The sequence below is a fragment of the Falco biarmicus genome, chromosome 2 (genome assembly GCF_023638135.1).
Source record: "Falco biarmicus isolate bFalBia1 chromosome 2, bFalBia1.pri, whole genome shotgun sequence".
Classification (NCBI taxonomy): domain Eukaryota; kingdom Metazoa; phylum Chordata; class Aves; order Falconiformes; family Falconidae; genus Falco; species Falco biarmicus.
The window spans coordinates 15297707-15322821 of record NC_079289.1 but is presented as its reverse complement, the minus strand read 5'-3'; the positions used below and the strand labels follow the sequence as shown (position 1 = coordinate 15322821).

The 25115-nt window shown below is 40.9% G+C and overlaps 1 protein-coding gene across 2 annotated transcripts in view; it reads left to right on the top strand.

Moving 5' to 3' along the window:
• Positions 1–301: 301 nt before the first annotated feature.
• Positions 302–25115, top strand: part of TRPC6 (transient receptor potential cation channel subfamily C member 6) — a 100005-nt gene continuing 75191 nt past the window's right edge. The window contains exon 1 of one of the 2 annotated variants that reach the window (XM_056329613.1): positions 302–440. Coding sequence is in view for 1 of the 2 variants with exons in the window: in XM_056329611.1 (XP_056185586.1) it covers positions 974–1116 (143 nt within the window). In the remaining variant the exon portion in view is untranslated. Of the gene's footprint in view, positions 441–594; positions 1117–25115 lie in introns of those variants that run through there. The other variant, XM_056329611.1, reaches the window with a different exon arrangement.

Below are 25115 nucleotides of genomic sequence, written 5' to 3'. Positions count from 1 at the left end.
TACTAAGTAAAATAAGAATAACGTCAAAAAAATCGCTACCAGTGCAGTAGAACTGGGGAATACAGGTGGACTGTGTTTGGCTGAAGCCTTATTACTCCAGAACTGTTGCTTTTTGGCTAAGAAAAGTGATGGGTTTGCCCCGCTCTTATATTAGAGGCGATAAAAGCAAGCTGTGCGGCGAGGCGGGCGGACAGCGTTCGCAGGACAGCGGCACAGCACCGGCCGTGCTTCCGAGCCGCAGAACAGCGGGACCCGCTCCTGCTCCCTGGCGGGGGGGTCCCCGCTCCCGTCCTGCCCGATTCCTAGGGGAGACTTTGGCGTGTTCCTTCCCGGACCGCCGTGGGCCGTGCTGCATGGCAAGCGGCTGAAGGCGAGCGCCGTCCCCGCCGGGGTCTCCTTTAGAGTACGGCCCCTCTCCTGGGCAGCGCCGCGGCGCGCAGGTACGCACGGCCCCGCGCCGGCGGCCGCACCGAGCGGGCGGGGTGAGGCGCTGACCCCGCGGCGGGCGAGAGGCCGGGGCGGCCGCGGACCGGCAGCTCCGCCGCGGCGGGGCGGGATCGGCTCGGAGCCGGCGGGACCGGGCGGGAGCCGGAGGGGGCGGCGCGGAGGGGGCACCGCAGCCCCTCGGGGGAGGCGAGCGGAGCCCGCCGCCCTCCCACCTCCCGCCCCTTCCCGCCGGCCGGGAACCAGCCGCGCCAGCTGCCGCGCAGCAAACTTTACAGCCCCGGTTCCGAGCGGCGGGCTCGCCTGCGGCGCGGCGGGCGGCCGCTCCCGGGGCGGCGGCGGCGAGCGCGGCCCCTCCCCGGGCTCGGCGGGGCGCGGGGCTCCGTCCGGCCGCGCTGCCCGCCCATCGCCGGGGGACGCGGCGCTGCGGGAGGCCGAGCCGCAGTGCCGCGCTCCGCTCGCTGCCGCGCTCCGCTCCGGCGTCCGCAGGGCGCCGCCGCGCGTCAGGGCGCCTCAGCCGCGGGACACCATGAGCCAGGCGCAGCCCTACGCCCCGCGGAAGAGCAGCTCCCCGGCGGCCGGCGCCCGGCGGAACGACAGCCAGGACTACCTGCTGCTGGACGCGGAGCCGAGCGAGGACAGCGCCTTGCCGCCCTACGCCTTTTACCCCGTGTGAGTCCCGCCGGGCGGCGCCGGGGGTCCCTCTCGCCCTGCCTCCCCCCCTGCGCGGAGCGGGCCGGGCCGGGGCGCCGGGCTCTGCTCTAACTGCCGCTGGAGGGGGAGAGGCGGCGGCGGGACAGGTGCTGGCGGGCTGGGATGGGCCGTGCCGTGCCGTGCCGGGCCGTGCCGGGCCGTGCCGGGCTGGGCTGGCCGCCGCTGCCGGCGGCAGGTGCCGCTGCGCGCCCGCTGCGCTGCGGGTGGGGCAGAGCCCGTGGCGGGACCCACCCGTGGGCCGTCGCGGTGTGGAGTCCGTCAGCGTCCCTCGCCTTCCCCGGTGGGGGAGCGGGGTGATAGCGAAAGCCAGAGGAGCGGCGCTAGCAGCCCCCTGCCCGGCCGGCAGCGTCCCCCCCGGCGCTGAGGCGGGCGAGCGGCCGCCGCTCTTTGCCGGGGGGTGGGGGGGTGGGGTGGGGGGCTGGGGTGGCGCGGGGGCGTCCGTTGCACTTGCAGGGTACCGAACAGGTTTAGTGTTGCCCCAGACACTGTAACTCCTGTCGGCGGTTGCACCCCCAGAGAGCACGCGTTACAGGCGGGTTCATAAACCCATAATCCTTTCATCACTGCATTTTGTCAAAATCATGTAGCCTCGTGTAATTTGTCATTTCATTCTCTTAAGTTTTGCTAAGTAATTATTATTTAAGGCAGGGTGTGAGAACATATGCAATGTAAACTAAATGAAACATAAATTACAAAGGTTCGGGAACCGCGATTTTTAATATCCAGGTCAATTGACATTCGGTGTTGACAGTGTCCCTCCGGTTATGTGTTGTCAGCATGACTTCTGCAATTACCACTTGTTAACGCTTTATCCCACAGAGGGGAAAGTGGGTATGAAGCAGTGCAAGAGGAGTCCTACACCCTCAGATGATTGCCAGAGGATGTGTACTTTCTTTTGTACAAACTGCATTTTATTGTTTAACTGGTAAATTCCACTTATCAGTCTCTCCTAATTTTTGCTTCCAAATACCTGGATATAGGAAAGGAGTAACAGCAACAAAACTGGCAACACTCATGCTGTTTATTTATAAATTTGGCTAAGAAGAACCAGAGTTTTCAGAACACTGCTGTATTGCTATTCCTAAGTGTCTTTGTAGAGTACTGGTTCAGTACGCTCGGGTAGCTGTAAGAGCATACATTATTGCACATTGGACTTAAACCCCATTCCAAAATATATGAATGCATCTGGCTAATGAATACTTTCTGAAGAAAGACCTCATGGCGGTTAGTTCAGGGATTTGTTCTGATCAGTGGACTCCAGCTTTGAACTAATACAGCGGTTCTGAAGTTTCTTTGCTGTGTACTCATCAGAATGGTTGTGCAGTTTTAGGAGGATATATCTTGTGTAAGTGATTCAGAGTAACCCTTCAGTCAAAATCTGCAAGTCAAAATCTGTGGCGTGCTGGTCTTTTCACTTTGGCGGTATAAGCCTGTGCTGGCAGCTCTTGGTCCAGCACACAAGTGTGGAGATCACCTCTCGATGGCTATAAGGAGAGCCTACATCCTTATCAAGTTGCTTTGTAAAACTAGGGTAGCGCTAAATGCAGGAATTTATCTCCAGTTATGTCATGTCACGGTCTTGCCTGATTCTGTAGTACAGGTAGGTCCAGCACCCTGGAGTGCCACGGTGATGGAAGGTGTTTCTGTCTTGTCTTTGGAAGAATAGAGAGAAGCCACCTGATACAATTGGTGGGTATACATTTGAGGAATGTGCTCCTCAAATTTGTGTCATCACTACTAAAAAGGGTACTTTAGTGGGCAGTGCTTGTTTTTTACATCCATGTTAGGCATGGGGAAGCTGTCCTTTGGGGCTTCTCTGGATGTGAAAAAGAGCCACTTCACAGGCACTTCTAGACAATGTCTGCAAGGAACTCTTTGGCTGGCAGGCGTGAATGCAGTGTGTATAGGCTCCTCCAGGGTATGGTGATTACTAAGCACAGGTTTCGAATTTTCCTGCTTAGGCACCACTACATCATATTTTAGGTACATTTTGCAGATCAGAGGTCATTAGTTTTACTATGGCTTTCATATGGCCAAGAACATAATCATGTGGGCCATGTTTGGGATATACTGTTTATGTCAACTACATGCAGTAAAAATACTTTTTTCTGCTTTATTTGAAAATCCTCAAATGACAAGTATTTCCTGATGTAATTATGGTAGAGAGTATTATGTGAATCTTACCTTGTATCTGTAGAGTCTTAAGGTCTCTGGAGAGCCCAAGGATACTGCTGATGAATGGCACGTACTACCCTGACAGATAAATTATGTAAGATCAATTGTTTCATGGGCTTTGAATCTACTTGAACTCGGTGTGCATACCTTATGAAGTCTGTCCATACGTGTTTTGTCAATGTTTATTCTTTAGCTGCTTCTCCAGAACTGCGGCAGCTTGTCCTGTGAGGTGCTATATTTTTCCTTGAAGTCCTTGTTTGAATCTTTAGTGACCATTCGATTATGAGTCTAAACCATGGGGTCTGTGGGTCTGTCTGTTGAGATGGAGCTACGTGTCCCTTGAGATTGAATGGTATGTCCGCATTTCAATGCAGACACAAGAAAATAACCCTCCAGATCACATCATTTGATGTATTCTGGAATTTTATAACTAAAGTGACTTACATTTCACTTAGAGTATTTCTTGGTATATCCAATTGCTCAGGGTGTTTTTCTCAAATGAATTAGAAAGTGGTAGGCATCATTTGCATGTGCAGAAATGCCCCAAGAATGTATTGTGTGATGGTGATTAATGCAGAACAGTAATGCAGAGTACAACTTTGTCCAAAATATCCAAAACTAGACTACCTGTAAGTGTTGTAGTGGCTGGATAATTAATAATAATAATAATAACAACAACAACAACAATAATAAATTAAGATAACTATTTCTTGTATTTGTAGCTAAAGCGTTAATCCATCAAACTGTTAGTTCAGTCTGAGCCTTGATGTAAAGCCCCCTTATAACAGCAAATAATTGCCAGTTTAATAAAAGACACTGAGTTTGCCTTCCCCCTCCCCTGATGATTTTTCAGATGATGCGTTAATTGTAAAATATTGTGGTCACATTAAAAAAAAGAATAATTGTCAATGATCAGGCTAGCTGGCTTGATGGTGTGTCAATGAGTTCAGCAGCACTGATTGGGTTATTCTTTTAAGTTTAGGCTATAGTGTACTTGAATATTGAATTACCTGAAAACTGAAAAAAAATTTGAAATACTGACCTGTTAATGTTAACTGACCCTGTGAGTAGCAAGAGACCCGACAAACTTACTCATATATTCAAGGCTTTGCGTTTCAGTACTCATGCGTAACAATATGCATCATGTCAAATGAGTATGAATTCAGGAGCATTCTTTCTGAAGAACAGCTTTACTGTGTCTGAGGTAGCTGCTACCTTTGTTGCAAACAAGACTTTGGCCAGGTATCCTGGGCTCATCAGCAGTGCCAAGTAGGGTTACGCAGTCTTTTGGCAGTAAGTGGATAGAACACACCTTACCTTTATGGTATGTGATATGGTGAAAAAAAAAAATTCTAATGGGGTTTTTGACTGAAAAATCTTGAGGTTTTTTTTTTTTTTTTTTCAGAACATTTGGTAGGAAAACCACTATCTGCAGAATTTGTAATTAAATAGTTTCCAAAAGATTAGGCTACTTTTTAAGAATCTAATAACTGTATATTAGAAATGATATGCCAGTAAACACTTTCTTTCTTATAGTCCTCTTCCATCTAGTCAAATCTGGCCCCTAATGTATGAAAAATACATTGCAACATACAATACATTGCAACATACGTGTCAGAAGACTGCTTCCTGAAATGCAAAAATGCAGATAAGATTTTTTTTCGGTTTTGTTCCCCCCCCACCCCCCCCATACAAGTATGTCATTGGCAAAGAGCCTGGTTTTGTAGTTTAAAACAGGATGGAAAATGCATGTTAAAGTCTAACCCCAAATCTGAGTGCTGATGTACAGTGCGATTTGAAAGTGATAGTACTTTTATGTAAACTTCCCTGCTGAAAAAATGTTATTGAAAAATAGATTGTCAGCGTACTAAGCTAGTGAGGATCCATTAATTCAGTCAGACATCTGGTTATATTGCTTATTTATACTTTGAAATATTTTGTATCATGAAAAATAAATATGTTTTCTTATACACGTGAGGAAGGATAATTATGCGTTAAAATGTCAGTTGTGAAGTAAACGAGGCACAAAAATTATCAGATGAAAACAGGGGAATAAAGGGTTCTGAATGTGCATAAGTGCCTTGAGGCATAGATTATTCCTCAGCTTTTGTGGTTTTCAGATCAAGTGTTTCTCAACACTATCAAACCCAATGCATACTTTAAAACTTCTTTTTTTTGTTAAATAATATGTTTAATAATTTCTTTCTTGCCTGTAATATAACAGTTTCTGCTATTGGCATTAGTATTATTTTTGTCTTCAGCCTCAACTATCTTGCTTGAAATGACCTGAAAAATTATCTTCCAGCCTCTTCATTAGACATAATCTCTTCAGGGAGTACTGTGCAATGTGGCAGCTGTGTTTCAGATTGCTAGTCTCTTTGCTGAGATGCTACGTCCTCTGAAAATACGTTGCAGTAGTTTTGTTGATAGCAAAAAGGTAGAAGAGTTGGTATGGAAGGGGATCATTTCCTTTTACAGCCTAATGGATGGAACATTTTCCTATGAATTAGGACTAATGGATCTACTTCCTGCTGAGCACAGGAAATAAAAACATGTCTGGAGCTCTCACATTCTGGGTGACTGAATTTAATCCCTGAAGTCCTGGGTAAAAGAATGTGATAATTACCAAACCCCAGAAAATCCAGCTTTTAGTTACCTCTGTGTTTCTTACAAGTATCTGGAAGAGAATGCTTCACTTTTGACAGTAATTGTATCTTTAGTTCAGTTCTGCTTTTTCCCCCCACATATGTTTGTTTTTGATGAAGAGTTGTGGGATTTGTTTGGTTTAGTTGTTAGGCACTTTTGTGTTCATTGCATATGCGTACTAATTTAACAGTGAACTAACTTTGGTCAGCTCCATTACCTGAACGGTTTCCTAAGCTAATACTTCATAATCAGTTTTGCTTGACTCATTGCAGTATTTCTGTAGCTTTATTTATACCCTAACTCGTACTTAGTTACCAAATGAGTGAAAGTCACCTCCCTGTGGGACCTAATTTTATAAAACTGGAAGCTTTCCATGTAAATATAAGTCATTTGTTAAATTTGCATGAGGAGGATTGAGTAGTGATTAAAAAATGTGTGGGATATATATGGCATACTTAACTGTTAATAACAAGTGTGTTCTTTGTCAAACACCCTCCCAGCAGCATTTGCCACCACAAAAGTTGAAGGTTATAATAACTTGGCTACTTGAAGAATTCCTGCCAGCTATCAGTATCCCCAAATAAAGGTGACTTGGCATGGTAGGTCTTCTTCATCAAGCTGTGTTTAGACTTTTCAGCTCTGCAAACATGAGCAAAAGAAAATGTTGGCAGTTGAGCTATATTCATCAAATTCTTTATGACTTGGTTTCATACCTCAAACTGTCATGCAGGGCACAATGACTTAGCAAAGGGCTTCAATCTTAAAGTGCATAAAATGGTTCTTACTTACATGTTTGTGCACATACTTGTGAGTTAAACACGCACACGGAGTACTCAACAGGAGGCTTAAAGGATTTGCTTTGATAAGCAGTATTTAAATGTAAGTTTTGATAACTAAATGTGGACAAAAAGCTTCGTGATAATTAAATTACATGCAGTTTTCGCTGAAATGGATTATCATTTTTTATCTTGCAGTAGAAAAGTTATCGTTTATTTAGCAGTGAGAACTTAAGTACATAATCAAATACACTGGTTTTAGCAAAATAGAAGTTACGGAATATAATGTGAAGATGACTAACTAAAGTCTGGGTTTATTTTCTATATCCATTTCTATACAACAACACTTTTTCATACCGTGAGTGCAACTGACATCTCTATTGTCCCCTGCAACCTACTATATCTAAATAAACATTTGTCAATATAAAAAAACCCAGAAAGGCACTAGGAATGAAATGTGAGATTTGGTACAGGAACCCCAAGTAAGTGGAGCAGCAGAGGAACTGCATATCAAGAATTGTCATTTTAGGTGTGTTCTCAAAGCTATGTGGGAAGTGTGGATAGCTTGTTTTCTGCAAGAGTTGAATGTAATTTCCTTTTGTTTAAAGAAGTTACTAATTTGAACAAAATGGCTGTGGATGTGGGTTTTCTGGGTGAAAGCTTTGTTGTGGATGGGCCACTTTCTTTTAATGTGGAATAGTAGTGATGAAATAAAAATTACAAATAGTAGTAATAATAGTACTCATGAATCACCAAGAAGTAGATGTGATGCCTGCCTCTTTGCTCAAACATTCCTTCAGTAGTGCCCTTAGTCATACTGCTGTTACTGTTTTTCCTTATACATCATTAATTAAAACCAAAACCAACCTTGTACACTCCCGTCTCAGCAGAACATGACTGGAGTTCTTTTTTGCCCTTAGAGATTGAATAAATAGTGTTTTTGATGTCAGTATATACCTTATACGAAAGAACTGAGTTTTTTTTTAAATTACTCAGTATCTGTGAGGCCTTCCTGTGCAGGTTCATGGACCAAAAGATCGTGGTTGATGCAAACTGGGTTTAAAAGTACCCCGGAGAACAGAATATAGATCGCAAGGTCTGGTGTTGCAGCACCAGCAGTTTTACAGAATATTCACACTGGAGAATTTCCATGAAACTTTGCTGCTTTGTTACCAATCTTGAATGAAACGGTGCATGTCTTACAAATGATACCCATGTTCTTTTGAGTTAAGTCCTGGTTTGCTGAAGGTAGCGGGAGTTCTACTGGATAGCCCAGGTGTTTAGCAGGTTCATATTACGAATTGACTTGGTTATAAATGACTAGCAGCAGCAGCAGCAGCCCCTCCTGACCACGTGCCAGTCGTGGTTCCAACACACCTACATGTGGCTCTGTTGTGGTATGCAAATAGTTGTGCACGTGGCAGCTTATAATCCCTGAGCTGCACAGGAGATCTCATTTCTAATCAGATGCTGGTTAATTGCTGCTAGTAAGGACAAGCTACTATTGGAGCCAGCTGAATTGTTACTTTGAAAAGAGAGGACCTTGATTTCGCCATGACGTGAGGGGACCTGCCACGTGCAAGCAGGCAGTGTCTTAACTTGGAGCTGGACAGTAACTAGCCTGAGACTGAGGAGGTGTTGCAAAAACTTGGCAGCCACAGCTGTCCTGGTTCCTGCTGAAATGTTATTTTTATGCATCCTGATCAGCTTAACTAGCAAACAAGTATGTGCCCAGCAGGCTGTCAGGGTGGACTACAGTGCTGGATTGTTGCCTCCCATCTTCTTCTGTCAGCACTGGTGATAGTTCAAATAAACACTTGGTTGTGCTGATTTTCCTCCTGGCCCAGTCTGGGTTTTTTCTGTCAGACACATTAACTGAATTTAGGAATGATGACTGATTGCTTAGATGCGTTTCAAAAGGGAAGATTCCCTCATTTTTAAGGAGTGATTTATGTTTTCTTTTTCTTCTGCAGGGTTTTTGCCTGTAGTGTAAACATTTCAGCTGTTCCAGACATGATTTTTCTCCCTTTTTCTAGAACAGGTGACCAGGTCAGACTGCTATGCTTTGCTAGTCCTACTCTGTGTACGTGTCTTAGGCCTGCCAAGTGGTAACAATGCAATACTTGATGCTTTTTGTGAAGCTCTTGACGTGCATTGCAAACAGACATGTTGCACACCATCCAGCTGTCAGCCTTCCAGCTGCTGGGTGCTTGACAGCAGAGAGTGTGGTACTTAGAACAGCAGTGATTTAAATCACAGATTGCATTAGTTAAGCACCTCAACAGCACCTGACACATCACAGGAGACCCTAACGGCAGTGCCACCAGCATGCATCCATGAAATACTTCTAACTGCTGTGCAGCTTGTGGGAGGATGCTTTGGAAACTGGCGCTGCGAAGCTGGCGAGGTCTTTGCCATTGAGACTCATGCCGTGAACATCATGATTACCATTTCCCTGCTAATCATAGTGTGGGAAAGTGCCCTCCCTACCCCAGATGCCCGCGCATATGCCGAGTCATGTATAGCAGAAGCACGCTTAGGAGTGGGGTCTTGTGATGGAGGCAGTGTTTGATACATCTTGATCACTGGGCTCCTGCACCCGTCCCACATGAAACAGCTGAGCTTGAGAGAGACGTGTGTTAACTTGCACGACCCACCACACAGGAAACCTAGTGCCATGAAAAATTCAGGTATTAGTTAAAATAGTGGATTGTAGGGTTTTTTTCCTAAGCATTTGCAATATGTGCCAACATTTATGGTCACGTTCTGGGAGTTTGTAACCATGTTAAGTGAAATATGTGGGATCAGACTGAAATTTTAATTTTTTTTTGTAATCCTTTCAGAAAACACACTGATCCTGTTTGAGAATTATTCCTAACCAACTGTTTTTCATGACTGAAGACTATAAACAATTTTTCCTACTGTTTTGTGATGCAATAATTTATTTTCTATGTTACTTCAGTTCCACTCTGCTAATCTTTGTTTTTATGCATTATTTCCTTAAGCTAAGCTAAAATTACTTTCAAGTATCAAGTGTTTTCTAACATTTATTAATGAAATATCACATGAAGTAGAAGTTTCTAGTTTATTATCTGCACTTGCTAAGTTTGCTGGATTATACATGAGTTGAAGATACATTTATTTTTCTTGCTGGATTTATTAATTTGTAATTGATTCCAATAAACCTACTATGATCCAAATATATTAAGTACAGAAAGGTGTTTGAAATGGTAATTTAAAGATTGTAGAGATTTACTTTGGGCACATGTGGGATAGAAGTGTTTTTAGAAGTTATTATAAATGTATATAATACAAGTGGCACTTATTCAAAGGGAAATCCTGTGCTCTGAGAATTCTTGAGCTTTTCTTAGCTCTGAAGCAAAGGAAGAATCTGCCTGCACTGTGTTCACTGCCTGGCTTTTGCTTTGCTCTGTCCTGAAGGAGCACATGGACCAGGATGATTGCTCAGAGGGTTCTGGCTCTGTATAGGATCAACATGCTCCACTGTACCAAGGGGGTGAATGAAGTTAACTCCAGTGCAGTGGGGTACTTGAGGACATTTGCAGTTGAACTTCTAAAACTTCTATGCAGACATTTAAGTCCTGCAGGCTGCTGGATGGCAGTGATGACTCTTCCTCTCTGTAGCTCTTTACCTCTCCTTTTAAGAACAAGTTGGCTATAAATTTCTCAAGACAGTTTTTGAAGACTGCTGCTCTTGTAGCTTTCTGAAGTGAGTCTTAGAATCATACTTCTCCCCTTAAAATAGATGATTCCCCCCCACCCCCCCGTCTGTAAGTGTAAAAATCTGAACTAAAAAATGCAACAACTGTTGACAAAAAATGGATAGAAGTGCAGTAGTGGTAACAATAGTTAGTTAATATAACTTCATTTTGAGGTAGTGGGAATGGGATGAAACTTTCCAAGGATACTAGATATTTTGTATGGCCTCACATTGGTATTCTTGCTTCAGCATCTGGAAACTAAACCATGCAATATCTAAATCTCTGGAAAGTTTGGGCTGTAATCTGTGCTACTGTTTGAATCCTGTGGACATTGGTGAGGCTGAGAGTCTGTAACGTCCTCTTGCTGGCTGGGAGACATGCAAGAGTTACAACAACATGGCAGATATGGTGGAGGAAGAATATCAATATCTTGAATGGACATCTAAGCAACAAATAAACCAAGCAAAAATTAGAGTGGCAGAGGAACATAAGTGTCTGAAGATAAAGTCTATATTATTTAAAACATTTTCTAGAGCACTGCTAACAAAATAATCAGCGATAGCAGTATCTCCAGAATGTCTGCAGGGTGAACACTCTCTATGGTACGAAGTGGTAGAAGATTTTTTGTTTTCAACTTTTCTTCAAAAATAGAATTGTAGAGGATTAAGTCAGAAAGGTATTTAATCATTTAGCAACATCTGATGTGAGCACATTGGTAGGTAAACAGCAACTGATGTGATAGTGAAATTTCAGCAGTGCTTTGTATGATAAAATAATAATGATCTTACCTAACAAGTTGATATATAAAATATAGACTGGGATTTCTTACCCCACAGCCACTTCCAGCCTAAAATCAGCAATGGCATTTAATAATAGGAAGGGAAACCTAAAAAATATTCTAGGTAGGGATTTACAGAGACAGCAAGGCTAATGCCTCTAATCTTACAAAGCTATCTGAGGATCTTTAATGACTTGAGGTTACAATGTTATTGATTTTTACATCAAATCTGAAAAACAGCAGAAATTTCCCTAGTTAATCAGTGACAGCATAAAGGGAAATAATATCCTTTGTGGATTAACCAGCTTCAGTTTATGCAGGATTTGTGGCATGTCTGCATGGATCGATGAGGAAGGTGCTGGTACAGGGGTAGCAGCACTGCCGGTATCTGTGTGCCTTTTCTGACCTCTGGCTGTGCTAAGACTTCTTACTCACAGCATGCAGGTCTTTATCTCCAACGGGTCAGAAGAGGCATGGAGGAACACAGCAAGGAGGAAGGGAAACGGGGAATCACTGTGGGGGGCGTATGGTGCAGTTCCTGTCTGGACTTCTTTTTCATTGAAACTTGAGTAGGAGATGGGAGGGATGATGCATGTCCAGGTGTCACCCCAAAGACAGCAAGCATGCATGTGTACAGGGAGGGGCAGGAGCTTGGGAGCACTGCTGCTGTTGGAGATGTATGCTTCTGATTGCTTCATGTTCATGAGTTCCCAATTTCATGAGTTTTGAACTTCTACATCAGGTTATAGGTATTGCGTGTTGTGGATAAAGCACAGTAGGATTGATAAAAACTCCATCCATGGATTATTTTCAAACCACATATTCTTTAGTAAAAATGTCAGGAACCTTACCATCTTCTTTTGCTTTTGCTTTAGACATGGGATTTGAGGTTGGAAGGTAGAAATCTTGCTGGTACCTGCTTTCATCCCTCTGGTGGTCTTCAGGCATTTAGTCTGGCTGCTGCTCATGTGGCAGGAGTGGTAGCAAATGTAGGAGAGGCCAAGAGGTTTGTTTGAAACAAAGCATCCAGCCTGACCCAGTAGTCTGGGCTCCTCCTGTGGTGTGTGAGAGGCAGGCCCCTCCAGGGGGTAGTTCATCAGATCTCTTTCAGGACTGGGTGAATCATGCTGGTAACTAAAATTTCGTGGAAGGGTTGCTGATGAATAGCAAATCTGTATTGCACAACACGCAGACGCACTGGCGCTGACTTTGGTGGGATTTGTGTCCGTATGCCTGTGGAAAATACTATCCTCAGTCTTCAGTATCCCTCAATGTATATTTTGTACTGTGTTTTACTGTTTGTGTTGTAGTGTATCTCAATGATTGATAATTTAAATTTGGAAGAAAAGATGATGTATTTCAGGAACAGACTTTAGAAATGAAAAATAAGTGTTATACATTGAAAATTGGGTATTTCTTTGATTAATGCTGAATTCTGACATGTTTCTGACCTTTGGCTACCGATCTACAAAACATTTAGATTGACTATTTTTTTTTTGGAGGAGAGAATTAAGAGATACTTTTCATGTTAATCATCTAATCATCTGCACTGCATTAGCGAACAGAAGCAGGAAGAGGAAGATGGGATATAAGTAGACCCAAATGGCTTTATCTTTTAGCAAAAGTAATTTTTTTTCTAATCTTAAATTCAAATTTGAGCCAAGCAGCTAGAGGTTAATCTTTAATTTTCATGAAAAGTTTTACTTACAGTTAGCAAAAATATTAAATCTGATTATTTTTTAAATAAATCATAATGGTAGAGATTGCATAAGCATCACAAAAGATTTTACAGAATTTCAGTTCCTCCTTGCTGATTTTCCAGTTGGCTGTCGTGAATAAAGTATCATTGTTAGTGGTGATGTACCTTTGTCTCAAAATAGAACTTCCTACAATTAAAGGTGTTTACTAACATTCTGTGATGTCAGATCATGTTCTTCCCACTTGAGTTACATGCATGGCTTGTTGATATCACCTTTAATTGATTTAATGCTTCTGCAGTTTGCATGCAGGCTAATACAAACTGAACTTGAGAATGTATTTCAGTTGTAACCACAATTTTACGCTGCAGTTATTTAGAATTTTAAAACATTAATTGCATGAAATTTGCATAAAGTTTACATAGAAAACAGGAACATTTTCTGTTTAGGAATAAATGAAAATCTTCATTTTCAGTATCTTGGTGACCTGAAGGTTCATGCAGAATTATTTCCCTCCATTCATAAATTATTTTCATGTGTACAGGTTTTTGTTTCAAGTGGCTAGTGACTGTCCCTGGAATTTAAGGAAGAATCCTGCCCACTAGTAATCATAGCGTAGCATGCTGTTTTCTCCTCAAGACTGAAAGACACCAAAGATACGTTTCATTTAGAGACATGAGGACTGTTTCGGAGAGTCAGAATTGCATGAAAGATGCAGCAGCAAAGTGTCTTTTCTGTGTGAGAGGCAATTTCTAATTTCTTTATCTGGGAATAATTCTTTTAAATGTATCAGTGTTATACTGGGAGAGGGGGAATGTTGCCCCAGATACGAATTGCCAGCCAGACAGCCCCTGGGCAGTGTCACAGTATAGCTGGCTGCTTTTTGTTGTAAGAAATACGGAACAAGATTTGGAGGGCTGAATGCCACCTGAATATTGTAGTGCATCCTTCTTTGCAAGCTCACAGGCAGACTCAGCAGCAGGCTGCTGCTTCTTGGCTCGTAAGGGGTGTGGGGTGGCTCTTCTGGTGTGCAGTGCAGAGCTGGGATCCTGCCTTTGTATCTGCTGGGGTTGTACTGCCCTGCTATGTGATGATAGCAAACGGTCAAGTTCATTGTAACTTTATCAGCATAATATCCCTTCTGTTTGTAGTAGGTGAGCATATCTTCCTGTGATGCTCATTTGACATGTTTGCATGTTGCTATACTTAGAGCAGTGAACAAACGAATCATTAGTGGAATGTGTTCACTGATACCAGTGGGTATCACTGTCTTGGCTGAAGTCAGTGATTGACAAGATCACCTTACCGCTTGCTCTGCTTAGTAACCCCTGAGCTCAAGACAGACACAAGGTGGAAGGAAACAAGAAAGCATCTATTCCTGCTATCTATACCTGAAAGTATCAGTTCTGAGAATGTAAGAGGCAGTGCATACCAAATTATGACTGCTAAATACCTTACAAAAAAAGGTAAGGTGGTAAAAACGATGTAACTGGAAGGAACGTTTCAAAGAAACGTAGAAGGTTAGGGATGTGCAAAACTGACTTTTTTGCCACCTGTGTCCAGTCATCAATTGACATCCTCTTAAAAACTCAAGGTAATTCCCAGAGAACAGCAAAGCCAGCTGAAGCTGCTGTATGTTCTTGTGCCCTGGAACTGGATGTCGCAGAGTGGGGGAGAGGGACCATGAAACTGTTTTCATTACACTCTTTGTATGCAGCATCTACAGAAACAGTATATTGATCAGACTGACTTTTATATCCCAGGGATTATTTCTGCATGACAGCATGACTCTCTTCCTCACACTTCACTTATTGCTGCTCCGGAGAGTAAGCAGTATAACATTTACAAGAGGATCATGGGGGAAAAAAACAACTTGCTAAGTTAAAACTCTGTGAGTGCATGGGTTTTTTTTCGTTTGTTCCCTGCCTTTGTTCTGGGATGTCATCATGCAGACTTGGCAAAACAGAGCAATTTCATTTGTCCAGTAGAGAATATATGTGAATTCTGTGTTCCCATTTTCCCAAGTCCTATGTAAAATTGAAAGCTGAGTAAGTCTGGAATTTCTGTTCACATGAAACATTACTGTTCCTGTATCTGTTTTCATGATTAAAATATTAAAATTTCAAATTTTTCTTTTGCCAAATAAGTCTTGACCACACTGTTCTCAGAAATATTTTCTATTTACGTTTTGATCCAAAGTGTTTCAGTATGTTTGAAGTAAGAATGTTTGTCTGTTGAAACCATACATAAGTCAATTTAATGTTAACTGCTTTTGTTTCCCCCCACTGGCTGGCTGTATAGAAGGCAGTTTCAGCTCTCTGCTGAACCCTGTTTCAAGTAATGCATATGTGGTGTAACTCCCTTGGCAGGCAGCAGCATTCAGAGTGTATCTGCATGTTCCTGTCTGATTGATGTTGTTCTCTTGGGAGACCAGCCCAGGCAAGGCGGTTGTGACCAAAACTACAACTCTGTCTCCTGTCTTTAGGAAAATCTAGTTAGTTGTCTGTGGAGCGGATGCAAAATCTTATCAAAATCGTACATTTCAAATGAGTTACAAATCAACCATGTGAATGCTTTCTTCTCCACAATAAGGTTTTTTTATCCAAGTAACAGAACATCCCCTTCTCTCCTCATGTATTTGGTTAAAATCTGGTTAAGTGAAGTTAGAAGTTAGATGAGGAAGAAAAATTCCTGCTGAATGGTTTTGCTTTTCAGAACCTGTATTTGCCACTGGATGAATGAAGAGGCTACTTTGATTCTTATTTCTCCTGGTTTAGTTTATTTTTCATGAAGAGGCTACTTTGATTCTTATTTCTCCTGGTTTAGTTTATTTTTCCAGCAGAGAACTTTCCTTCCGTCCTCCAAACCTGATGTTCTCTGGGTCTTAACTCTGCTAGTAAATGTGATTTCACACTAAAAAAATGCCTTATGGTATTATTCTGCTTTGATTCTATATAACTAAGACTTAATTACATTAAGTTCTTCTCTAAAGTATGTTGCAAAACCAGTATACTTTAATAATAATTAGGACTAAGTAAGAACTGATTTTGGTTGGTATTTACCATTGCACGGCAAAGTCAGTGCTCCAAAATCTGTGTTTATGTGTCTTGTTGAGTAAATACCCCTTAGGAAGATTTCTCATCTCTTTATTTCACCATAGTGAATTATTTAGCAGTAAGGTGCGTTTGTGGGGTGTCAAAGACCAAGTTGCAAGACCTGTTTCAGCTCAGGCAGAAGTCTCAATCCCCAGTTGCTACCTCCCAGAAAAATGTCAGCAAGTTGGAACAGTTATTTTGTCTGTTTCTTGGGTTTCTTTTTGAAGATAAAGGTCTCATAGTTTTCCACTGTGAAAGTGAACCTCTTGATTTTCATTTAAATGTAACATTGGTCTTTGTCAAGTAGTTGTAAGAGCCTCTCTGTTATTCTATTATTATTACCTAACTGGACAGCTACAAGAAGTAATGGTATCGTCAAATACAGTAGCTCAGGGATTTCATCTGTTCTGTGGGATCAAAGGCAGCATGATGTTCAGTGGATGCCAGAGTTTTCTACTTTCGAGTGGAGGTGTGAGGCAGAAGGTTCTTTAAATTTTACAAATGTCACAGGAAAATATCCTGCAATTATGAAGTAAATGTTAAAGGTCTCATTTTATGTCTTTGATCTATCAAATATGGTCTCTCTTTTACATTGTGCCGTGTATTGGAATTGTTATTACATCTCAGGTCTGAGACCGGTGAATGATCTTTTCTTGCTGGAATTGCCCATGTGTCTTGCCACCAATTCTGTTTTCACTAAGTGTCCCTGAGGTCAGGGTATAAAGTACTTTTATTTGTGCATAGCAGGGAACAATAAACGCCATCATTGTTTCTTTAGCCTTATGAAGTAATTATTTTTCAATAACAGTTAAAACAGTTATTAGAAGTAACCCAAATTAATTGCTTTTTTTACACTGTTGTCCCTTTTATGTAAGCACACATTGAAATGCTAAGCATTTTTGCAGTGACTGTTCTTTATCCTGAAGTTATATTGTGCTGATTTTTAGTGGAGTTTTTATTTTATTTTATTTGGTGTAGAATACATATTTCTTCAACCTACTTTGCAGCCGATAGTGGGTAGCATCTACAGAAATAGCACTGCTCCCTCCTTTTCACATAATTCAGTTTCATGTTTTTAAACTGTTTTTAGTTTTCTTCTGGGTAACACCACTCGGCTTTTCTTTTTGTTGAATACCACTTTGTTTTTTAAGCACTTCTAATGTAAATCATATTACCTTGCTTCTTCCATTTAATTAGCAATATATCACATTTACATAATGAAAATTACTTCTTAACATAAATGCAGGAAGAGTATAGATAGGCACATTTCATTATTTTCCCACAAGCAGAAGTTTTCATTTTGTAGGAATACCTCATTAGACAAACATCTGTATTAGCTGAGGGACACATTTCATTGTGTCACAGGGTATAATGAATTAACAAATGGATAAACATGTTAAGGTCCTTAACTAGTCAAATGTGACTGCTAGAATAATCATACCCATTACCTTTTTGGAATTGTGTTTTTATATATTATTGCTTGTCTGGTTTATGGGAAACACAGTTATCTCTAGGTTAATTGTTGTCTTTAGTATAGTTATACCATCTTCTAGGTTTTGGTTTTTTTTGCATAGAACAGAGAACTTTTTGTCCGTTCTTCCTCAGGTGCTGAGCAGAACATGTATGTGCTGCTTCTTCAGAGGGGGCTTCTTTCACCAAACCCTAGCCACTCATCTAATTCCAACAGGTTCTCCTATTACTATTTCCTTTTCAGACACTTAAAGGACCTGTAGTGCTTTTTCCTGTACTCTGAGTAGTCTTGAGGTTGTTGGTTGTCATTTTCCCAACTGGATATTTACATGGATTTTATTTCATATCAGTCCCTTTTATCCACAGTTCCATCCACTCATAACTTACCATATTAGTCTAGTTTTTCTTCAGTCACATGGGACATTTGTATTCAGCATCGAGTATCCATGATGCTGAAGTCCATATTTTTCTCCCATCCTGATTTTATTGGCAATTTTCTTTAGTTCAGAGGCTTCACCCGTGACAGGTCAAGATCAGGGAGAGACATCTGAAAAGATAAAATATTTTTTAAAAAGAATATTATCTGAATAATATTTCAGCATGAGGAACTGAATTTAGGGACTATACTTAGATGCTGTTTGATGAGATCTTAGGATTGTTATATTTCATGTCTACAGTTCTCGGAAAAAATCAGACACAATTATCGTCAATGGTAGTGATGAGTGGATTACATTGCTTTCAGCTAAATTTGATGTTAATAGTTAGATTTCAAGTAATAAATAGAGACTGAATAGACCTCCTGAGGGTAACAGAATTACCCAGTTTTTGGTTACAATCCAGAAGCTGACAAATACGATTAAAGCACAGTTTATTGCTGTGTTGGAGTGTTAGTTCAGTGCTGGCTGGAGAGCATGCTGGTCTGCCATATCCCTGTTACAGGCTCAGTGGTTTGTGTCATTTCATGGAGAAACCATGCAGGTGTATTTCCCCTCATTCTATTAGCCATATTAGTTTTTTCTTTTTTAATTTTCTTCTACTCTCTTCTATCTTTACTTGCATTGCATTTGGAAATATTGGGGTGATTTTAGTTGCCACATTGTCTCCTGTCTAGAATTCATGCTTCGTGACCTAATAGTTTTTTATTGTTGTATCTGTGCTACAGAGGATAAGAATTATTCTACTGAGGATCAAATTTTTGTGCGTGTTCTTCTTAAAAGATGCTCAGTAGTCTTAAGTTTAGGACAAGCATGATTAGCTAAAATTAATAGAAGTTTGCAAAAATAAAGTCAAAGTATCGTATTCAGACTTCTTACCTTTGGCAGCATTCCTCTGACCAAGCAGAAGCAGCATCTAGCTGAGATACTGTCTTGTTAAGGCATTTTACATTACTTTTATCATGCTTTCTCTAATCCTCTCCAGCTTTTGTATTGCCGAAGTTTTTTGTGTTTCTCTGTCCTTTCTGGTGGTACCGTACCCCATTGCCTGGAACTACAACTGTATATAAACTGTGCTAAAGGTAATGGTGAAAACTGTCTGACTCATGCCAGAAGTAATTCATGCCACTAGGAGAACAGGGAAAAGGAAAAAAAAGTCGACCTTGTGGGTGTGAGCTGAATTCTGATTTAGTGTTTCACCACGTGCTTGAATCTCCCCATGCAGTTCCTGGGTTAGTGTATTACAATTGGATTTATACCCATTCAGTGGCTGCGATGGGCTCTTTGTACTGTGTGATACATGTTTGTTTTCTCTCCTTTTATAACCATATATATAATATATGCATGCACTGATACATGTTCCCTTTTTTCCCTTTTTTGAAAACAGATGGCATTGCTGGTACCCCCAAAGGGCATTGCAACTTCTGAGCTAAGGTACTACTGCCAGGATACCCTTCCGAAACTGGAAAACACAGAGAGGGACAGGGAGAAGATAGAATCATGTCTCTGTCCCACAGGTACATAAAAAGGGTGGCCGAGGTAGCCAGCCTTTTGAGATGCAGAGCAAGGGTTATTTTGCACCTTGTGTATACAGAATTGTTTTATCTGAGTTAGTTTTTGAAACGTGATGTTAGCCACTGCATGGCAGTTTCTTTCTTTTAAATGCCAGCTGACATCATTTAATGTCATTTAATGGATGGCTTGAGCATGTTCAGGGGGAGTCGGGATGTCCTAGCATCACAACTTTTAAATACAAGCCTACAGAAGGTCTGAAGCAGAAAGTCTTCTCAGTTCCCCAAGCACCCCTTGTTATTGTAGTAATATGGCAAAGTGACATGCTTTTAGCATTCGGCAAGCGATTGCAAACATAAACCAAGTGGTTAAGTCAGAATATGGTATTTTCAAACAAGGCCCCACAGAGCTAAAGACACAGATATTTACTGCTTGAGCTTAAATCTGTTGTCTGGAAAGAAGAGAATACCCTTGGGTTTTTGTGTTGACCAGGAATAAAGTTGGGAAGGGAAAAGCTAGAGTCCTAGCAAGCGTTGTCGCAGATGTGCCTGGTTTCACAAGCCTGAAATCTGCTATATGTCCTCTTTTCAGCCTATACTGGCTAATACTTTTGTACTTTGTTGCAGTTGTCAAACACAAGATGTTATTTGTAAAACTCCCCAGGTTATTATGGCTAGGAAAAGATAGTGCTCTGTAAAGCACACCTACTGCTGGTAGATCATGGCATTAATAAGAGAGTAGTTAAATGGAAAATAAATGTCTGTTGAAGTGATTGACAATTGAAACCTAAGAGATGTGGCTTGTGAAATTTTTTAAGAGAAATGTACCAAACATGGGACTGTAGTACTGAAGATGCAATCCAGCAGAATGCCATAGAATCTGTTTTGACAAAAGCAACAGCAGCTTTATGATGCAGATGTTAAAATGGAGAGTGCCACAGCTGCCCCTCTGGTTGGCTTGATTTCTGTATTCTGCTTAATCACAGAAGCCGGACAGAGATGTTTTTGTCTGGGGAGGCAAAACTCCATGTCTGGGAAGGGTGTAGGCAGTGTTACAGAAGCTGCTGCCTCTTCTGAGGCGGTCTCTGAGTATGGGGGCTCCCTTCAAACAAAATAGTGATTGATTGCTGAGCAGGGAAGCATGAAAGGATTGATGTTAGTAGTTTAAAAATGAGAGGACTACCAGGCACTTGTGAAAACAAACTAATAGCTGTCAGGTGTCATTACACATGCTCAAATTGCAGCTCTGTAGAACCTTCTTTTGCTTTCAAATTCGTCTGTACACAAAAGGTGTAGGAAGTAGTAGAAGTAATAGGAAAATGTAAATTATCTAAGCCTACCCTTAAGATTGACTTGCCAGTTCAAAAAGCACTTGAGCTTGTGATTGAGTCTTAATGCTTGTAATGGAACTAAAGTGTATTCTTAAGTTAAAATGACAAAGCTTCTTTTATGAACTTAGACTTTCACTACAGAAGAGCATATGGAAAGAACCCATTCTGATATTTTACTATTCTTATGCTCCTACAAAAATATTTTTTCTAGTTTCATTTGTGTGGTATTTTCATTGTAAAGAGATTAAATAAAAAGTTTTAAATATATTAAAATAGCTGTTTTAATTTTCCTAGTGTAGATTTGACATCACATTCCTGAATCCTGAAGATTCGCTGATACTTATTTTTCTTTTATGGTTTATTACATTGGGAAGCAATAAATCAAGTTTTCTGTAGTATCTGTTTGAATATTAATGAGTCATTTAATCGAGTTGATAATATGAGTTAGAAATTTTGCAAGACAAAAATGTAAGTTCTGGTATTTAACATTAGTGAATAGTATTCTTATGATATGTTAGAAGGATGGATGGGTATCGTACATATAGTAAACTAATCTGTTTCTGTATGTGAATTTTATAAACCATGTTGTAAGGCTTTAAAGCACTTGTCAGTTTTACAAATTTAAAAGAGGATAAAAACGTGTTAATTTGGATAAATAGAGATTGAAAGATGATTTGGCATAGATGGGTGGTAGGACTTACCTGCTAGGAGGTTCTATTGATTGTAAGGTATTAGAATGAGAATTACTTTGAAGTTACATCTCAAGATATATAGTACACTCACAAGCTGTGAGGTTACATTAAGGATTTCTATACTGTGAACTGATCTAATTTTGATTTTGGAGGTTTCTGAACTGGCTAGAGGGCATTATTTGTTTTTCTGCAATAGGTGAAGTTTTTCAACTCAGGGCAAATGGATACTCTTGGCATCCTTATCCTAGGGAATTTAGTGAGACAGATATTACCTATGCTTTCTTTATTAAAAAATGTACATTTCAGTATGACTAAAATTCTTTTTTAGAAGGCATTATATCACTCAACACAATAATTAGAAATTAAACAATGAGTTATATGCTGTGTGAAAGTATTTTTCCATGTTTGGCATTTGTTTAAAGTCTGCAATATTTACTGCATATTGCACAGAAACGGAGGCAGCTTTCAATTAAAATAGGTCCTACTTCTCATTTACAAGGCTGATTCTGATGCCTTTACTGATGTTGGGAAGACCCAGACCCAACATATGCCCAGTGTAATACTTGGGCAAGTTTACTTGTTCCCTAGTTGAGACATCAGGTACACGACTTCTAAATTAGCTTCTTAGAAAGCATCAGAAATACAGTTGACATTACAGGGACTTTGGGTTTGGAAGAGGCAGAGACCCCACAGACTTCTGAGGTCAGTGTCCTCATTGGCCAGTACCTGGGAGAGGCCAGTCCACCTGAGAGTGGAGTCAAGGCATGAATGTCATGGTCAGTGTGTGAAACTTGACAGATCTGCAACAGTTGCCAAATAACTTGACTATGAACAAAGGTGACAGAGAGTGGGGTGTATCTGGAAATGTTAATTGTATCATTTGTTGAACTGCTGAAAGATGTTGAAGTGATACATTGAGGAGTCCAAAAAAAATTCTTAGAAGAGTGACAATATTCAGACTGAAAATAACAGTTATAGTGGTTTCAGTGGTAATACAGTAGTAATTAGCAGAGCTAAATTGTTATAAAACCAGTCATGGGTGCCTTCAAAGAGCAATTCTCTGCTTTGAACTTTCATCATCACTGGACATCCCATTTGTCATCATTTTCTTTAAAAAAAAAAGCTTGCAGGGTGTTGTATATAATATACTTAACAATTGATTGTCATGGTTTGCCCCCAGCTGGTGACTAAGCCCCACGCAGCTGCTCGCTCACTCTGCCCCCCGTTGGGAGGTGGGAGAAAACCAGAAGAGTAAAAGTGAGAAAACTCATGGGTTGAGATAAAGGCGGTTTAAGGGGTAAAGCAAAAGCCACACACACAAGCAAAGCAAAACAAGGAATTCATTCACCACTTCCCATCGTCAGGCAGGTGTTCAGTTGTAGAGGAATGAAGCAGGTTAATTAACATTGATTATATACAGCTGTGGGCTGGCTTCAGGGGCGGTGGGTTGGCCGATGTAGGTAAGGTGCAGCTGTGGCTGGTTCTGTTAAGGGGCTGAGAGCCAATGAAGGGAGAGCAGCCCAGGAAGAGAGAGGAAGAAGCAGAGACAACACATGCCCTGACTGAGGAGAGATGAGAAGAAGGCAGCAGAGGGACTAGCATGAAGAGTATGTTGGTATGAGATGGTAAAAGACCTTGTTGCGGCTGGCTAGTTTGGAGAGTGCTGTGACATTTGGTTATCTTGAGGAAAGGGCTCCCTTATGCACAATGGTTATTTGGGAAGACAAATGCTGTCACTCTGAACATCCCCCCTTCTTCTGTCTTTCCCCAGTTTTTTTGCTGAGTATGATGTCTTGGGTATAGGATATCGCTTTGGTCAGTTGAGGTCAGTTGTCCCAGCTGTGTCCCCTCCCAACTTCTTGTGCACCCCGAGGCCACTTGCTTTTGGGGTGGTCTGAGAAGCAGCAAAGGCCTTGGCTCTGTGCAAGCCCTGCTCAGCAGTAACGAAAACATCCCTGTGTTATCAGCACTGTTTCCAGCACAAATCCAAAACACAGCCCTGTAGCAGCTACTGTGAAGAAAATTAACTCTATCCCAACCAAAACCAACATATTGCTATAACTAGCTAGACTGCTGGAGTCACCCTAAAGGTCCCTTCGTAATCAGTATAGAGAAATAGTCATCTTTGGTGCACAGTTTAAATCAACCTGAATGTAAAACACTAAGGTATCTAAAAGTGCAAAGTGGGTGAGCTGTACCCTTGGGGGTTCTGGTTCTGTCAGTTACACTGTGAGCATGTGGTCTAGTTCATGTGCCCCTTTCCACGTTGTACTTACTATGTAATTGTTATTTAGATAATTGTATAGAAATGCAGAGCACAGCATCTCGGTGGTGGTGTAACAGTCATATACATTAGTTGTGTTTAAATTATTTTTTCAGGCAAATTAAATGGAGTATCTGGACTTCTGTGAATTTATTCCTGCTTCTGGTTAGAAAGGCTCTGTAATGCATTTTCACGTGGGTATTGAAATGTCAAAGGGTCATGTAGAACACCCAGCTAGGGAGCCCATTAGAGTTAGAAGCTCTTCTACCTTGAAACAAGCTTGAACATCTCAAGTATGTTCAACAAGTAGAACAAGACCTATGAGAAGCTCAGCCCTGCCATTTTTTACTCCATTGTGCCAATTAAAATGTGACATACAGAGCAACGCCTGTTCCAAAATAAATCTTTTACAGACTTTTTTTTTCTATACCTTTGCATTTGCTGACTAGTTTAGTCTTTTCTCTTTTTTAATACTATTGATTGTAATAAGATCCCCTTACTATCTTTTTTTAAATTAAACGTCAGTGAAAACTGATGCCAGTAGTACATTAACTGCGTTGGGATTCTTAGATCCACTATTTTTGTTTTGCCATTATGCTACCTTCTTGAATTATAACCATTTCCCTTTCCATTTATTGACAAGGTTCTCATTATCACGACTCAGGCATTTTGATCTGAAACATGTAAAATTAATTTCCTGTTGCTCTTCAACTGTTCCGTAAACAAAACAGTGGATAGATGATTGAAATTAATTTATGAAATGTGATCAATAAAAAGTAAGCTGCATTTCAGTCAGATAGAAGCTCGAAAGAACAATTATAAGACTGTCTCTTAAAATGAAATTTCGTGTTGGTAGAGTTGATTCAAAACATGTTATAAAAAGAATAGGAAAAATATTACGGTCATTTTTTCCAAGGCTAAGAGAACCTTTCAGTTTCTAAAGGCAATCTTTCCTTTCCCATTTCAGTTTTTAATAGATCTATCAAATAGGGGTGATATTTCATGACAGGTGAATGGTAGATGTACTAACCCTGTTTTAGGAGAAGTATACAAATTTTTAGAAAAAAACTTGAAGGAAATAATAATGAGACAAAACGAAATAAAATGCATTGCAGGCTAGTACAAGACTAATTGTATATGAGTAGGAAGGACAATAGAGTTAATTTACCAGAACTCAATAAAGCATTTGATATCATATAGGAAGTGAAGTTGGAAAATACTCTTCTAACTGAAGAAACGGATTTAGTGGAGGGTAATAGAGTGTTGAGTTCTGGTTTCCAAGTCTTTACATTTTACAGTTTTTCTTGATGTAACTCCTTGCCTAGTCCAAAGGAATAGTTATTCCTTTCCTCTTTGAAGCATTACCT